General features: G+C 35.0%; 1 protein-coding gene across 6 annotated transcripts in view; it reads left to right on the forward strand.

The window, feature by feature from the left end:
• The window catches only part of RANBP17 (RAN binding protein 17), a 310,774-nt gene that overhangs the window by 62,850 nt on the left and 228,899 nt on the right, over positions 1 to 19,025 (forward strand). For all 6 annotated transcript variants that reach the window (XR_005986931.1, XR_005986932.1, XM_041750025.1 and 3 more), the window contains one exon: positions 9,880 to 10,015. Coding sequence is in view for 4 of the 6 variants with exons in the window: in XM_041750025.1 (XP_041605959.1) it covers positions 9,880 to 10,015 (136 nt within the window). In the remaining 2 variants the exon portion in view is untranslated. The remainder of the gene's footprint in view (positions 1 to 9,879; positions 10,016 to 19,025) is intronic.

The raw sequence follows: 19,025 nt of genomic DNA on the forward strand, positions 1-19,025 counted from the left end.
TTTGTTTATGATTTTTCACCTCATGACCATAGTCTTAATAAGAAGCAATGAATTACTTACCTTAACACTGAGGAAAATTGCTATGTGTGAATAATACACGTGAGTTTGGTTTTTAATATATTCTATTTTTGAATAACATTTTACTTTATAATAAAGTAATATATGTTTTTATTGAACATTTAACTATTTCAAATAAAAAGTATATTAATTTGGAGATAACTTATTGTCATTTTGTTGCATACCTTTTACTGAGTCTTTTTAGTTAATGCTTGAGGATATATGTACATTACATGTGTCTTTTTCAACATTTTTTGAACAAAAGTTATACTATATTACTGTCTTGTAAACTAAAATGGAGATAATAATACCTTATTCATCTCTCTCTCTCTCTCTCTCTCTGTGGCTATCATAAATAAATAAAAATTAAAAAAAAAAAAAAAAAAAGGGATCCCTGGGTGGCGCAGTGGTTTGGCGCCTGCCTTTGGCCCAGGGCGCGATCCTGGAGACCCAGGATCGAATCCCACGTCAGGCTCCTGGTGCATGGAGCCTGCTTCTCCCTCTGCCTGTGTCTCTGCCTCTCTCTCTCTCTCTCTCTCTCTCTCTGTGGCTATCATAAATAAATAAAAATTTAAAAAAAAAAATAATACCTTATTCATTTTAGGCTATTATAAGGATTAAATGAGTTAATATTTGTAAGATGCTTAGAACAGTGCCTGGCAAATAGTAAGCACTATATTACCACATGCTCCTCTGCCCCCCACTCAAACACTTCTTTTAAAAAATAGCAAGCATAATATTGTGAACATTTTACCTAGATGTTAAATATTCTAAGCTATACCATAATTTATACATACCCCAGTTTTTGGAATTTTAGGTTGGTTCTCAAATTGTTCTTTGTTGTAAACTTCTTTGAGGTGAGTGTTCTTTCAGTTATGTCTTTAATGTAGACAAAAAATCATTTCATTAGAGATAATTCTTAAAGGCTAAATAGCTGGTTGAATGGTCTGCAACATTTTAAAGAGTTTCAGTACTTACTACCAAATGACCTTTTGGAAGTGTTATACCACTTTATTCTCTGAACTCAAAAGCTCTGAGACTTACCATTTTTTGCAGTTGAACACTAGATTATAGGATCATTATCTTTGCCAGTTTATAGATAAAAAATGTCTTGTTTTGATTTGTATTGTTTTGGTTACAAATGGTATCAAACACTCTTTTCCATTCCTATTTTTCCCAATTATATTTTCTCTTTGTGGTTTTTAAATATATCTAGATTGTACCATTTAGCTACTTTTGTGATGATCTTTCCCCTAATATATCTATAAGAACTCAGTATATATCAAAGATCTTAATAATTAGTATTCATTTTGAAAATGTTTTCTCCATGTTTTTAATGCGTTTTAGAAATATCTCTGTTAATGGATTTAAATATTTATATATTCAGACTGCTGAATCTTTTCCTTTCATATTTTCCCCATTGTTCATGCTTAGAAAGGTTGTTCCACACCTAGATAATAAAAATATTCACCTAGATTTTCTCCTATTTTTATGGTTTCAGATTTTTATATTTAATTTTTAATACATTTGATGTTTGTTTTATATACTTTTTCCAAAGTTTCCATACTGTTAACCAATTAATGCAAACCCCACCCTTTACTGATTTGAAATGCTGCTTATATGTTTACACAAAATTCTTAGGTCTTTTTCTAAGCTTTCATTCTTTTTCACTGATCTTAGAAGTGTGTGTTCCCTCTGTGTAGAATAGAAATATAAGAGAAGCAATTCATTGCTTTTTATTAAGGCTTTGGTCATGAGGTGAAAAATCTAGTCAATGATCGTAAACAAAGTTTATATCGGGTAACTGACTATCTATTGCTTTTTGACCACATGCATGTCACCCCGATTTTGCCACCATCCAATAGACACCACTATCACCCTACCAAAGTCCTTAAAATTATTATGCCAAGCTGTGGCATTTTCGATTACTATTCTTAAATAGAGTCCTAGGTATTTAATAAATTTGTTGGCATTTTGAACAGAAATTTTCTTTTCCTTCCATACTCTTTTTAACCTGTAAACTAGCCCTTGTTTGAGTGAAACTTGAGTCTGAATGGAACATAAATATTTTAGCTTTCTTAAGATTTATTATTTCTAATATCAAATAACTCTAAAATATGGGTAGAGGCATTCTTAGAATGCTTTGGTTAATTTTAAACAAAGTGAATAATTTGCCTCTGTGCCATCTTTAATATGATATGACATAATTTAGTAAAGTGCAAAGTAAGTATACTTTTTACTATAGTTATAGTTTGATTTTTAAAAGTTTTCATCATCATTTTAAAAGTTTTTTCATCATCACGTAGGGAAATACCCACTGGCATTATTTTCCTGAGAAATATACAACAGGAAATAAACAAAAGCAGGTGTATATATGCAGGGAAATAGACAAAAGCAGGTGTATATTTGCCAAGTAGAAATTTTTAATTTTTTCTTTAAGCAACATATTTAACTTTAAATAAGATTTGATTTATGTTTTAGCCATTCCCTGGAAAACAAAATGTTAGATGAAGTCTATAATGGTCTAAGGCTTTATTGAGGGATGGGAAGAAAGGTGCATTTTCAAGGGAAAAATAAAATGAAGGAAAAGGAAGAGTGAGAGAGTAAGAGAAAACAAAGAGTCAGTGCTCCTAATTCACAGATTCCTTTTTTGCAGATTTGTGTACTTGCTAAAATTTATTGGTAACCCCAGAACCAATACTCGTGCTACTATAGTCATTTGTGGATATGTGCTTGGTGGTGAAAATTTTGCATTCCCTGATACCCACTTTCCAGCTGAAGTTGATCAGATGCTCTTTTTGGTTCACACTCTCATACTGTAAATAAGTGTCCTTTTCATTGTCTTCTTTAGTCCCATATATCTCACATTTTTGTGCTTTTTGTTGGTGGTTTTGCTATTTACAGTGGTCCCCAATGTAGTGCTGAAATGCTGTCTAGTGTTCCTAAGCACAACGGAAAAGCTGTAAAGTACCTTACAGAGAAAATATGTACGTTAGGTAAGCCTTGTTCAGGCACAGGTTGTTGTGGTACTGGCTATGAGTTCAATGTTAATGAATCAACAGTATATTAAATAAGATGTCTTTAAAAAGAAACACACAAAGAACAAAATTATGTGTGGGTTAGTTGATGAAAATATTATGATCATAGTTCCTTAGGAACCTAACCCGTATCTCCTCTGGGAATGCAGTGGTTCAGTCTTCACTAATTCAGTTTTCACAATGCCTTTATAGAACATAACTGCCATGAATAATGAGAATCAAATGTATAAGGTGGTGCATTACACACTGGTTGCTCACTGTTACAGGAGATTTCCCCAGAGGCCACATAGAACCACTGTGTTTGAACAGTCCATGATGGTGGTGGGAGGACGGACTGTAGGCAAGCCAGTTTTCCGTTGGCTTATTTCTGTGTCCCATTTCTTATTAAAGTCTCCTCCTGGGGAGTAGTTTTGTTCCCTGGCCTCTCTGAGGTGCCACTGGGGAAACCAGAACTTTTGTCCTGCTGAGTTGGGAGGTAGGGGCTGGAGCTGTCAGAGGTCTCTCTTCTCCCCTGAGTGAGGATGTACAACTGCAGGAACTGTGGGAATCTTTACGGGAGCTGCAAGGCAAGTGGTTGAGGGTAGTGGGTGAGAGGTAGTGGTGAGGTAGTGGTGAAGGAATGGTGAGAGAGGGTGAGAGATAGTGGTGAGGTGGGTGGGTATGTAAACAGGGCTAAGCAGATTCAAACTGAGGCATAAAAAAGATATAAATATGTTTTAAAATCTGAGCTTTTAAATTAAATAAGAATGATGTTTTATGTAGAATTTTAAAATACCAATTTCATATGAAGAAGTAACTGGCACTGTAATACTGTTGCCTTCAATGTGTTGGTATATACTTTTCTCACTCCTGAGAAAACACTACCAAATTGGAAGATCATGAAGCTTCTGCCAAAAACCTATATGCTATTTTATCAGGAAAAGGTTAATATTCATAAAAGCTCCCAATATTGTGATAATTTTAATTAAAACTTGTTACTTTAACATTTAAATATGCTTCCTTAACTTAGCAAATAAATTTATTTGTGCTCAGGTCATGCAGTTCTAATTAAATACAGATAATTTTATAGTCATTTCAGTTTCATTCATCATTACCAGAATATAAACCTCTTGAGAGATTACCCGGAGATTTTGTTTTATTCATCTTATATCCTCCCAGTTTGCTCTTGCTAGTAGAATGACTGCTTCTTTCAGTTATGATACCCTCCTTCCCTCGTTGTTTCTCTGGCCTGTTAGTCTCCCTGTCATCCCTCATCATTCATCAACACCTTTGACAGCTAGCTCAGAGTTTTGTTTTATTCTTTCTCCCAAACTCTGCTATCCTATGGATGACTTCAACTTCTTTCCCATTAGATCATATTACTCTGCTCTATTCATAAGCTTCCAGAGGCTTCCTTTCACACATGAGAATTCCAGAGTCCCTGTCATGGCTCAGAGCTTCCTGTACTACTTCTCTGACTTCCTTTCCTACCCTTTCTCATTCAGTTTGGCCACACTGACCTCCTTGGTGTTTTCGAGTGTTGGAAATATGTTCTCACTTTAGGGCCTTTGCACTTCTGCTAGGAATGCTTTCTCCTAGATGTTTCTATAGTACTCCTTCACTTCAGTTAGGTCTGTATGCAGCTGTCTCTTCCTGCTTTGACATCCCAATCCAAACTAACATCCTTATCCTAGTTTATTTTTTCCACAATACTTATTACCTCTTGATGTTTGTTTGTTCCTCTAGAGTAAGGGAGGAATAAGCTTCATCTGCTTTGTGCACGGCTGTATTTTTATCTCATCTGCCTAGCCAAACCTTAACCCTAAGGAATTCAGAGTTTTCACTAATTTGTTGAGTGATTATGAAAGAAATTACACAGGGGATCCCTGGGTGGCTCAGTGGTTTAGCGCCTGCCTTTGGCCCAGGGCGCGATCCTGGAGACCCGGGATCGAGTCCCGCATCAGGCTCCCGGCATGGAGCCTGCTTTTCCCTCCTCCTGTGTCTCTGCCTCTCTCTCTCTCTCTCTCTCTGTCTATCATAAATAAATAAATAAATCTTAAAAAAAAAAAAAAGAAATTGCACATCTCTGCATAAAGGTAACATTTGTCAATTAAGATACCATGTTTTACCTCAGTTGAGCCCTTAGCATTGCTCAGTGATTTTCTCCTATTTTAGTAATTCTTGTCTTCTGACTTTCAAAAAGCTGTTGCATGTTCATTTGCATGTTCTGCTCCGCACGTGTCTTCAATTTAGTGACTAAAATTAAGCTGTCTTCCCTCCACTCCCAGCCGCGACTCTCTTCATGTGTCTCACCATCTCTTCAGTTTGTCTAAGCCTGCATCCCAGGAGTTATCCTTAACTTTTCTTTTTCTCTCACCAACATCCACATAGTCTTCATCTTCATATCCTGTCACTTCTGCCTTCTAGTTAGGCCAGTTGGTCCAGTTGTTTCTATGTCCCCTGCCATTTTAGCTCTCTGTATCTTTCTCTGGGGTTCATGCTACAGTTTTAAATGGACACCTTGGTTCCTCTCTGGCTTTCTTTTCTTTTCTTTTTCTTTTTATTTCTTTTTTAAGATTTTGTTTATTTATTTGAAAGAGAGAGAGAAAGCAAGCATGAGCAGGGGGAGGGGCAGTGGGAGAGGGAGAAGCAGGCTCTGCTCAGACTTTGCAATGCTTTCCATTGCTTTTGGGATTAAAATCAACATGGCTTATCAGGTTCTTCATGATCTGGCTCCTGCCTGTCTTATTATTAGCCTCATCTCCTGCCAGGGATTGCTTTATAGACATATTTAACTTTTTCAGCTCCTAAATGAGCCATGCTTTTTCTTCCCTCTCTAGGTAGTTACACATGCTTTCTCCTTTCCCTCAACACACTCTTTGCCCTGTTCCATCCTAGAATATTATGAATCTTCGTTAATTTCTTTGTATTGTTTGTTACAGCACTTGTCATTCTTTATCTGAATCATTTGTTATATGTCTTTCCCTGTATAGACTATAGATATCTGGAGGGCTTATTCACTATTATATTCCGAACTTCTAATGCACATATACCATATAGTAGGCCCTCAGAAATTTATTGACTGCATGAATACTTATTTATTTGGGTAGGTAGAGAGATACAAACAAGTGAGTATACAAAATTCATTTCTTTGAATTTGAAATGAATTTTTAAATGGTGATTATACTTGGATTAACAATATTTAATGATATATTTGTCTTTTTATTCCCTCCATGCTCTTTACCAAAAATAATTTAACATGAAGAAAAAAATAGCTGCAGGACAATAAATTAAAACTGAAAGTGAATATTATATATGCGGTACAAGCTTTGGTCTTAAGTACTTTTCAAAGTGGCCACAAATCTTTGAATGGCACTGTGGCAGAGACTACTAGCTGTACAGTGTTTATTCCTTCCTTCTTCTGAAGTAATAGAATACCTGATTCTTTTGCCAGGCGTGTGGCCACCTGATTAAAGATTTACTAGACTCTTGCAGCTAGATGTGGCTAAGTGATTGTGCTCTAGGCAAATGGATGTAAGCAGATGTGGTATGTGCAAGACATATGGACATAATGGGTGGAGCTAAAATAGCCATCGTAGACAAAAAGTGATTGTGTGAATGGAGGCAAGTGTAACAAGATGAAAGGCACTTGAGTCTCTGATACACTGTGGAGCACTAGCTAGTCTTGGAGCACTGCCTTGGATATTTGCCACAGAGAGAAATAAATATCCATATTGTTTAGGCCGTGGTTATTTGGACATTAGAATGTTGCAGCCGAACTTCTTTTACAACTACCAAAACTTCTTTGACAATGGATGATGTATTGTGCTGGGAACTCCTTCCTGCTTTCCTGCTGGGATCCCATTTCCTCTTAGGCAGATGCAAATCGCCAGTTTAACTTGAGTTGTAAAGACATACCAACAAACTGTCTTCTGGTTTTCCCTCTTCCTAGGATTTTGGTATGCTCTTAAAAGGAAATAAAAATGAAGGAGCGAGTACATAGAATCAACAAAGAGCTAGAGTAGGAAAAGGGAAGTCTCACTTAGGAAAGAATTAAAAACAAGATATGTCTGTTTAAGTCACTTGAAAAATCACCTGGATCTAGACACAGTTTGATGTATATATCTATTTTTTTTAACTAAAAATTACTCCCAGTAATCTGCTAATTCAAAAATACACAGACTAAAAGCTTTATCACTCCTCTCAAAATTGCAGAACAAACACATCTTCTTAGGAAAAAAAGAACAATCTGAATGCATAAGGGTATATGACAAGGGATATATTTGTATATGATAAGGGATATAATTGAGTGTATATGATAAGGGGTATAATTGAAATAGTGAGCAAAAGATAGACTATACAAGAAAGAAGTGGTGTTGAAGCACATGAGTAGCCATTTGGAAAAAATGTTGATCCATATCTCACAAGACATGTTCAAGATAAGTTCAAATGTATCAAAAAGGTAAATGTAAAAAAACAAAAGAAAAAAAAGAAAAGAAACAAAAATACCTCAGATTTAGGTAAGACCTTGTTACTATGCAAAATCTGTTTAAAAATTGATTAAAGGGGCACCTGGGTGGCTCAGTCAGTTAAGTGTTGGACTCTTGGTTTTGGCTCAGGTCATGATCTCATGGGTGGTGGGATTGAGCCCTGAGTCTGGCTCTGCACTTAATGGGAAGTTTGCTTGAAAATTCCCTCTCTCCGTACCCCCCCCCCACACACACACACAAACTCATGCTCTCTGTCTCTAAAATAAATCAATAAATCTTTAAAAGTTAATACAAATTTAGTATAACAAAAACTTCTGCATGGCATAAAAAAAAAATAAAGTCAGGAGACAAATTAAAACCATGGAAAAATATTAAAGCTGAATCACAGGCAAAGGACTCAGTTTTCTAATATGTAAAGAATTTGTAGAAATCAACAATAAAAAGCCTAATAAAATAAAATAAAAAGCCTAATAGAATTAGCAAAGTATATGGACAAACAGGTAACAGACAAAGACATATATATGGCTTAAAAACATGGAAAAATTTTAACTTCACATACATGAGTGAAATACAAAATAAAACTGTACTGGATGTCGTTTTTCAGATTTCAATGAATTTTATAGTTTCATGTCATCTGAATTATCTGAGTGTATATAGACACTACACTCATAGACTAATGATAGAAATATAAATTGTTTCAATTACTATGGAGAGCAATTTAATAATAGCTATCAAGATTATAAAAAAATAAAATTCTTTAAACTAGTGGTTTTACTTTTAGTAGTGTATATTGTAATGTATGTGTGAAATGATGTGTACAAGATGGATAATTCCAGCATTTTTGCAACAGCAAAAAAATTATAAACAATGCCCATTTGTAGAGAGTATTTGAAAATATTATGGTGTATTCATATAATAAAATGTTAAACAGCTGCAAGAGAGAATGAGGAAGCTCTTGATGGCTGACATGGGAAGATCTGTAAGGTAGTTAAATGGAAAAGGCTGGATTTGGAATTGTAACTATAGTATATTCCATATGTTTAAAGGAGTTGGAAGGAGAATATATAGTTGCATTTGACTGTATATACATTTAAAAAAATCTCTGGAAGAACATAGAAACTATTAACAGTATGTGTGTATGTTCCTATGTACATGCATGGAAGGAAGTGTGCAGGAAGGAAGTGTCAGGGTAGACATAGCTGCCTTTGTGTATAGTTAGAAAAAGGAGAAAAAAGTGCTATTCCCCAACGACCTCTGCCTCTTGGCTTTTAAAAGATGATTATAATCTGATTTTGTTAACACCAGGCACTTGTCAGCCATCCCCTGGAAATTTTTAATGAAAATAGATAGGTAATACAAGGATTTCTCTTGAAAATTCTAGACCAAGCTTTTCATTATATTGAATTAAATTTTTTTCTCTAGGAAATATGACTTAACCTTCAGTTCACTTATGATTATCTGGTAATAATAGTTGTATACTTGTATTAAAAATACTTGATCTTATTAAGATTATCTTGTAAGTTTTTCCAGGTGAAATTTTTATTATTCATTGAAAAAATGCTAATAACTTGATTGGTGGACCTCTTGATTTTTTAAAAATGTTTTGAATCATGTAACCCCCAAATAGATAATTTTTTTTTTTTAAATTTTTTTTTTTTTTAAATTTTTATTTATTTATGATAGTCACACAGAGAGAGAGAGAGGCAGAGATACAGGCAGAGGGAGAAGCAGGCTCCATGCACCAGGAGCCTGACGTGGGATTCGATCCTGGGTCTCCAGGATCGCGCCCTGGGCCAAAGGCAGGCGCCAAACCGCTGCGCCACCCAGGGATCCCCCAAATAGATAATTATATAAAAATTATAGGTTTAATGAAAAGGTAAAATATAAAGCTACATGTTCAGTATCATTTTTCTTTTATTAAAAGGTAAATTTTATATAGATACAAATATTTATATCTATGTATATATATATAATATAAAATTAGGGATTTACATATATATATGCATACGATATATGTATATTGCCTTATGCATTAATATATAAATTTTTAGTGAAATAGTAAGTGTATGTCCTTGTAGGTTTCTATGTATATATGTGTATGTGTATGTTTTAAGAAAAAGACTAAAAGGAATTAGACCAAATTGTAGTATCTCTTAGTAGTAGGATTTCAGATGGTTTTAAAAATATTTTTTATGAGCTTTTGTATTTTTCCACTTTTTAAAGTGATTATATATTACATTAAATTGACAATAAATGTTTTAATGTTGTTTCTATAAGAACTGTCACTGAAGCTTTTTTTTCTCCTTCACGAAAAGAGTTTTTCAGCTTATATCTTTAATGGATACTGGATTGCCTCAATGTTCTAATGAGAAAATAGAGCTTGCAATTCTGTGGTTTTTGGATCAGTTTCGTAAAACATATGTTGGTGATCAACTTCAAAGAACCTCAAAGGTAGGTTTTTACTAGATTTACTAGATTTTTAAAAAATGTTACCAAAAAATGAAGAAAGATGTTCACATCTAACAGTTCTAAACTGAATGATACATTTATGTAATTTCTACCTAAGAGGTAGAAGTCGATTGACTAATTGGTATTGAAGACAATGTGAGATTAATTTGCTTGTTTTGTACCTAGATTTACCATTTTCTTCGAAGAATGATTGGCAGAGTTAGTGAATATTTTTTATGTGGTTAGTCAAATAATTAAGATTACTTTAAACATTTTAATAGATTTTACCTTATTATATTTATCTCAAGGTTTAAGACAAGAGGTTTATTACTCTTTTAGTAGTTCTGAGACTTTAGGGGCATGCACTTATTTATGTGATTTCCAGTATATTTTTCTCTCATTGTTCAGCATTTTTACAAAACTGTTGAGGACCAGGAGCACTAGACATGTTTTTGAGAGGCCACAGTTAAATCACCTTAATGTAGAGGACACTCATAGTATGATAATTGAAAGTTTAGCATCAGCAAATTTAGATGAATTGATCTTAAGGCATAATGAGGGATTATCGAGGTCATTTATGTGAACCCTAACTGGATATTTAGTAATACTGTGACATGGAGTAAGATCTATGAAGTTTTCTTCTTCTTCTGAAATAGTAACTCTTTCCAAGCCTTCTCTGTTAAGAAGTCCTAAGGATAGACTTATCTCCTGTGGATTTATAGATTCTATTAGCAATGTTGAAGGATTTCTTATTGGAAATATTTAGAATAAGCTTTTTATATTGAACTGAGCTTTTTTCCTATGGGAAATCTAGTGTAACCTTTAGTACATTTATGATTCTCTGTTTGTTATAGTCATATAATAGTGGAAAAACTTTTGTTTGATTTTGTTAGTTTTATCCTTTAGTATATTTCAGGTTTATTTTCTTTGCTTTTTAAGAAAGTGATATAGCTTGATGCTTCCTTTGTCAAATATATTGTGATATGTTATTGTCATTTAGGATTAACTTCAATAAAATTTTCTTAGAATTTAGCTGCCATTGAATGAGGCCATTAGGGAGAAAAAGGAGTAACTAGAAATAAACGTTTGATAGTAAGACAAATTAGAATCAGACAAAAATTATATGGTATGAAACTTATACAAGGGTGCCTCTTTTAAAATACCAGATGAGGGGATCCCTGGATGGATCAGTGGTTGAGCGGCTGCCTTCGTCCCAGGGCGTGATCCCAGAGTGCTGGGATCGAGTCCCCACATCAGGCTCTGCCTGCTTCTCCCTCTGCCTGTGTCTCTGCCTCTCTCTCTCTCTCTCTCTCTCTCTCTCTGTCGCTCATGAATAAATAAATAAAATATTAAAAAAATTTTTTAAAAGTCCCAGATGAGTTACTTGAAGGTGGAGAATAAATCTCATACATAATACATTCATGTGATAAAGGGTATGTTCTTGAGTTGGAAAATGATGCTGACTTTAGTGAAATTATTAAGCAAGTTTAAATAAGATGTGTTGCTAAGCATCTTGAAGTTATGTATGCATAATAAGTGCTTCAGGAACCCAGGTGGAATCATAGAGGAATCTTAAGTAATGTATAGAATAGAAGTGTATGCTATAAATGAGAAAGAAGCATCATAAATGGTAGCCGTAGACATTTATTAAAGAAGTAGTCTGTGTCAAAGACTTCACACTTGACAGATATCTAATTTCATCTCACAAAGCCCTGTGCGAATGGTTGTTTTTATTGACACCTGCCCACCCCTTTTTACAGATTTGGAAACTGAGGTCTAGAATGGTTAATTAATGTGTTTAAGTGGTTGAATCTGAATTGAACCCAGGACACCTATGATAACAGAGCCTGTGATGCTAATCACTTTTCTGTATTGTCTCCTGTTGGATCTTTCACTGTGATACTGAGTAGGCCCTTCAGTCTCAGTAGGTCTTAAACACATCCTGAAACCCATTCCACCTCTTTTCCAGTTTTGAGGAAAAATGACTGACTGTGAACCCAAAATTTCCACACTGTTCTTTTTTTTTTTTTTTTTTAATTTTTAAATTTATTCATGATAGTCACACAGAGAGAGAGAGAGAGAGAGAGAGAGAGAGGGGGCAGAGACATAGGCAGAAGGAGAAGCAGGCTCCATGCACCGGGAGCCCGATGTGGGATTCGATCCTGTGTCTCCAGGATCGCGCCCTGGGCCAAAGGCAGGCGCCAAACCGCTGCGCCACCCAGGGATCCCCCACTTTGTTCTTATATCTAATCTGTCACCTAATTTTGCTGATTTTCTAACTATCTTTCAGTTTCACTTTTTTCTCAGGTCCTCAGTTTTTATCCTCATTATTACTGCTTGTCATTTCACACTGGATTTCAAAAGTCTTCTGACTGTCCTCTTTGTTTCCTTTTTTGCCTTTTCCCCACTCCGGTCCATTTTCCATACTGCCTCCAAAGTAATCTTTCCCTCAGTAGAAAACCAGAGAGAATAATGTAATGAACACTCATGTACCCACCGTCCAGCTTTGTAAGATCTGAATGCCTTGCCCTATTTGCTTCTGTATATTTTTAAATAAAAAGTTAGGGGATCCCTGGGCGGCTCAGCGGTTTAGCGCCTGCCTTTGGTCCAGGGCACGATCCTGGAGTCCCGGGATCGAGTCCCACGTCAGGCTCTAGGCATGGAGCTGCTTCTTTCTCCCTCCTCCTGTGTCTCTGCCTCTCTCTCTCTCTTTCTCTATGTCTATCATAAATAAATGAATAAATCTTTAAAAAAAAAAAAGTTAATGGCCTGTTCTTGCTCTGATTCTGTTCTTCTTACCCCCAAAGTAATTGTCATCCTAAATTTAGTGTCATTTTCATGCATGATTTTGTTCAATTCTGCATCCCTATGTAATTATGAACAAAAAATAGTACTGTTAACTTTATAGAAAATTAGTATGCAGGAGCTTGCTGTTTTTGATCAACATTGTTTTTGAGATTTATGCCTGGTAATACATATATTTATAATTTATTTTAATTATTGAATGGTATTACTGTATATTACTGTGCCTACATACTCATTTTTCTGTCAATATATGTTAGATTGTTTCCAATTTTAAAGATTACAGAAAATTCTACAGTAAACATTCTAATACCTTTTTCCTTATGCATATGTATGAGTATCTTGAAGGTAAATACTGAGAGTGGAATTGCTGGGCTGTAGACTACATATTTTCAGCTTGATCAGATATTATCAAGTTGCCCCCTCCCCCAAGTGTTTGGATAGTTTGTAGTTGTTTGAATAGTGCTGTATGTTGTCTTAATACTTGCTTTTGTTAGACTTTAAAATTTGCAGAATTTCTCTGCTTAAAATTCTTACTGATTTCTCGGTATGTATAAAATAGACACCTTATTATGGTCAGATTTTGCCTACCTTTGCAACCTTTTTTTTTTTTGACACTGCATTCTACTCTATGACATGTTTTGTGTGTGCTACACTTCTTTCCCTCTTGCCAATTTATTTTTACTATCCAATGAACATTAATAAGTAACTACTGTATATTAAGACCAGGAATACAATGACCCATAGGATGGTCCATCTCTCAACTAAGTTTTTATTTTTATTTTTTTATTTTTTTTTAATTTTTATTTATTTATGATAGGAACACAGTGAGAGAGAGAGGCAGAGACACAGGCAGAGGGAGAAGCAGGCTCCATGCACCGGGAGCCTGACGTGGGATTCGATCCCGGATCTCCAGGATCGCGCCCCGGGCCAAAGGCAGGCGCCAAACCGCTGTGCCACCCAGGGATCCCTCAACTAAGTTTTTAATTAAAGAAGATCAGCAGATAAAAACTTATAGGGCAGCCAGGTGGTGCAGCAATTTAGTGCTGCCTGCAGCCTAGGGCGTGATCCTGGAGACCCTGGATCGAGTCCCACGTCAGGCTTCTCTGCATGGAGCCTGCTTTTCCCTCTGCCTGTGTCTCTGCGCCTCTCTCTCTGTCTCTGTCTCTGTCTCTATAAATAAATAAATAAATAAATAATCTTTTAAAAAAACTTATAAAATTTACCCCACTTACATGTTGAAATGGCATGTAAATAAGGAAAAGGCAGACTATTACAATAAAGGATGCTGGACTTTTGGTTATAACTGTAAAAATTTGGATTATTCACAGCATACAAAAATCAAATCTGTGTAAGTCAGTAGACTCTTAGTGTGAAAAGCAGATTATGATTTAAGGATAAGAAGGATATTTTTTAAGGCATAAAAAGCCCAAATTATGAACCCAAAGGTTGATTAATTCTATCTATATTAAAAATAAAAATGTCTGAGCTCAAAATACACAATAAAATAAAAAGACAAGCTAGACATAGAGTAAGACCCAATACATGTAACTTAAAGAGAATCAATATCCAGCTATGTAAACAGTCTCTATGAATCAATAAGAGAAAAGCAGCCTAGTAGAAAAATGGGCCAAAGATATGAATAAATAATTTACAGAAGAGAAAATCAGTTTCCAGTCAACATGAAAAAAATGTTCATCCTTTCATGGACTTAGGAAAATGCAAATTAATGCTATAGTGAGATACCATATCTTACCTATTAGCTGGAGGTAGCTTAAAAGTCTGATGAAATCATATATTTGTGAGGAAGTAAAATAACAAACACTCCTATACACTGTTAGTGGAAACTAGTAAAATGTTTTTAGAAAGTAATTTAGCAGTATCTTGGAGATTGAAAATGTATATATATACTCTTGGGACAGCTGAGAACACTAATAAAACATCATTGAAAGAAATTAAATGAAGCCTACATAAATACATACCATATATCCTTAGATCTATTAATTGGAAGACTCAATATTGTTAAGTTTTGTTAAGTAAGATAACAAAATGTCATCAAATAGAGAACTTCAATAAGAGAAATTATTAAAAATAGAAAAAATAGAAATTCTTCAGTTGAAAAGTATCATAATTGAAAATGGAAAGTTCATTAGAAGGCCTAAATAGTATATATTTAAACAGTATATTAACAAACTTGAGGATGGTGTCTTAAGTGTCTGATTTCATCTCAGATAGTGATCTCAGGGTCCTGAGATCAAGCCCCAAGATGGGCTTCATGTTCAGTAGGGAGTCTGCTTGAGTTTCTCTCCTCTCTGTCTGTGCCTCCCCACCTCATGTGAACTCTCAAATCTTTAAAAAATAGATAAAGTAATAATGGCTTAAAACTTACACATTTGATGAGAAACATTACACATCAAAGACATACAAAAAAGCTCCACATTAAAAACACATCATAGGGGATACCTGAGTGGCTCAGCAGTTTGGTGCATGCCTTCGGCCCAGGGCATGATCCTGGGGTCCCGGGATCGAGTCCCACATCGGGCTCCCTGCATGAAGCCTACTTCTCCCTCCACCTATGTCTCTGCCTCTCTCTCTCTCTCTCTCTCTCTCTCTCTCTGTGTCTCTCATGAATAAATAAATAAAAACTTTAAGAAAAAAAACACATCAGAGTAAAAATATTGAAAGACAAAGAGAAGATTTTGGTAGCAGCAAGAGAAAAAAATATTTATCACAGTTACCAGAAGGGAGGTGGTTGGGGGGATGGGTGAAATGGTGATGGGGATTGAGAAGGACACTTGTGATGACCACTGGGTGATTTATGGAAGTGTTGAATAAAAACTTAAAAAAAAATAAAGGAAAAAGAAGAACTACTTAATACATGCAAAGAGACACCAATAAGATTAACAGCTGACTAGTCTTTAGAAACAGTAGGGGTCAGGAGATAGTTGGATGATATAGTCAAAGTGCTGAACTAGTAACCAAGAATTCCATATCCACCTTGGAATTTTAAAGACATTGGCAAACAAAAAACAGAATTCATTGCTTTTAGAGCCCTGTAAGAAAACAAGGAAAGGAAACACTTGAGGCTGAAAGCAAGTGACTTCAGATAAATCCACATGAAAACAAAGAACACTAGTGAAGGTAAGTAAGCAGTTATAAAATATAGTACTTTTTCTCTTAACTGATTTAAAAAGCCATTAATTACATATTTTACACACTATATTGATGGCATATAACATATATAATGTGTAATATATTTGCCAATAATAGCACAAAGAAGATAGTTGGGAAGAAAGTTGGGGGCAGAGAAAATGGCACAAGGTAGCAACTCAAATCCACAAGAACCAATAAAAAAGAACCAAAAATGATAAATAAGAATGTTGATATAACAAACACTTTATTTTTTTTAACAAACACTTTAGACATATATTTTTGCTCTGTCTCTCAACTTTATTAAAAGATATAAAATGAAATTAAAAAATAATTATGATTTATTGTTGATTTGTAATATATAAAAATGTAGTATATTTTATCATATGATAATAATATTACAAAAAAGGAGAAAAATAGAGTTATATAGGAATAACATTTCTTGGGATCCCTGGGTGGTGCAGTGGTTTGGTGCCTGCCTTTGGCCCGGGGCACGATCCTGGAGACCCGGGATCGAATCCCATGTCGGGCTCCCGGTGCATGGAGCCTGCTTCTCCCTCTGCCTATGTCTCTGCCTCTCTCTCTCTCTGTGTGACTATCATAAATAAATAAAAATTAAAGAAAAACATTTCTTTATCCTTTGGAATTAAGTAATATAAATTTGAGATAGATTCTGATAAGATGTATATGGTGAGACCTGGGAAATTCTCCAGAAAGTAACTAAAAAGTATATAGTAGGGGGTGCCTAGCTGGCTCAGTGGTTGAGCATCTGCCTTTGGCTCAGGTTGTGATCGTGGGGTCCTGGGATTGAGTCCCTCATCAGGCTCCCTGCCAGGGAGCCTTCTCCCTCTGCCTATGTCCCTGCCTCTGTGTGTTTGTCTCTCATGAATAAATAAATAAATCTTTTAAAAATTAAGGTTATTAAAATGTTACACTAAAAAATATTCATTTAATGTAAAAGCAATAGAGGGAGGCTAGAGGAAAAAAATGACAAAAACGGCAGACATAGATCTCAGAATATCAATAACATTAAATTCAGAATGGATTATGCAACCCAATGAATAGCAGAGAGTATTAGACTGGATTTTTAAAAAATTACTCTTGTACATGCTATCTATAGAACACACATTTTAAATTCAAGGATACAAATAGATTGAAAATAAAAGGGTGGCAAAAGATATATCACATAGACAGCAACCATTAAAAAGCTGGAGTGGCTATACTAATACCAAGCAAAGTAGACTTTAAAACAAAAAATGCCACTAAGGATAGACAGGAACATTTTATAATGTTAAAAGTGTCAACCCTTGAGGAAATATAGCAATTATAAACATATATGTACCTAACAACAGAAGCCCAAAATATATGAAACAGAAGCTGACAGAAATAACAATAATAGTTGAAGACTTTAATGATGTAATTTTAATAATGGATAGAACAACTAGGCAGAAGGTCTGTAAGGAAGTTGTAGACTTTAACAACACTGTAAACCTACTAGACCATAGACATCTATAGAACACCACCCCCAACAACAGCAGAATATGCATTTTTAAAGAGATTTTATTTATTGATTGATTTATTTGACAGCATAAGTAGGGGCAGTGGCAGGCAGAGGAAGAGGAAGAAGTAGGTTCCCTGCTGAGCAGAGAGCCCCGTGTGAGGGCTTGATCAAGACCCTGGGATCATGACCTAAGCTGAAGGCAGATGCTTAACTGACTGAGCCACCCCATTGCCCCCCACCAAATATGCATTCCTATCAAGTATGCACAGAACGTTACCCAGAATAGACCATATGTTCATTCATAAAACAAGATTTGATAAGCTTAAAAGAATTGAAATAGTACAAAATATGTTCTCTAATCACTATGGAATGCATAGATAATGTAACAGAAAGAAATATGGGGAACTCTTAAGTATGTGGAAATTAAACAACCCACTTCTAAATAACCAGTGAGTCAAAGAAGAAATCACAAAGGAAATTAGGAAACACTTTCAGGGAAAGAAAATGACACAACATACCAAAACTTACAAAATTTAGCTAAAGCAGTATTTGAGGTTATTTTATAGCTATAAATACTTACTTTAAAAATGAAGAGATATCTTAGATAAGTAGCTCAACCTTCCCCCTTAACACACTGGAAAAATGAGAAGAAGCTAAACCTAAAGAAACACAAGGAAGGATATAATAAAGATTAGAGTAAAAATTAATGAAATAGAAATTTGAAAGCAATAGCAAAAGTCAATGATTTCCAACCTTGGTTCTTTAAAAAAAAAAAAAAAAGTGAAATTGACATATCTTTAGCTACATTGACTAAAAAGAGAGTACTAAAAACAGGAATGGGGCAGCCCCGGTGGCTCAGCGGTTTAGTGCCGCCTGCAGCCCAGGGTATGATCCTGGAGACCCGGGATCGAGTCCCACGTCAGGCTCCCTGCATGAAGCCTGCTTCTCCCTCTGCCTGTGTCTCTGCCTCTCTCTCTCCTCTCTGTGTATTCTCATGAATAAATAAATAAAATCTTAAAAAAAAAAAAAAAAAAAACAGGAATGAAAGAGAGGACATTACTCTTGACATTACAGAAATAAAAGTGACTGTAATGGAATATTATGAACATTTGAATGCCAGTTAGATAACTTAGATGGAATGGACAAATTTCCCAAAAAAATATAAACCACTGAAACTTATTCAAGAGAATAAAGAAATCTGATAAAAGTATGACAACTAAAGAGACTGAATTAGTCATCAGATTACCTACAGAGAGCCCAGGCCCAGATGGATACCCTAGTGATTTCTACCCGATGCTCAAAGAATAAATACCAGTTCTTTAAATGCTTAAAAAATGTGGAAGATTAGGGGACACTTCCCAACTCATTCTGTGAGGCCACTTTACCCTGATACCAACACCATAAAAGTACAAAAACATATACTCACCAATTTATCTTATGAATATAAATGCAAAAGAAAACCTAAAAAAAATACAGGCTAACTGAATCTAATGACTTCTAAGTACTTTCCTTTGTGATTAAGAGCAAGACAAAGATACTCTCTTTACTTATATCAAATAT

The sequence above is a fragment of the Vulpes lagopus genome, chromosome 3 (assembly GCF_018345385.1).
Source record: "Vulpes lagopus strain Blue_001 chromosome 3, ASM1834538v1, whole genome shotgun sequence".
NCBI classification, from domain to species: domain Eukaryota; kingdom Metazoa; phylum Chordata; class Mammalia; order Carnivora; family Canidae; genus Vulpes; species Vulpes lagopus.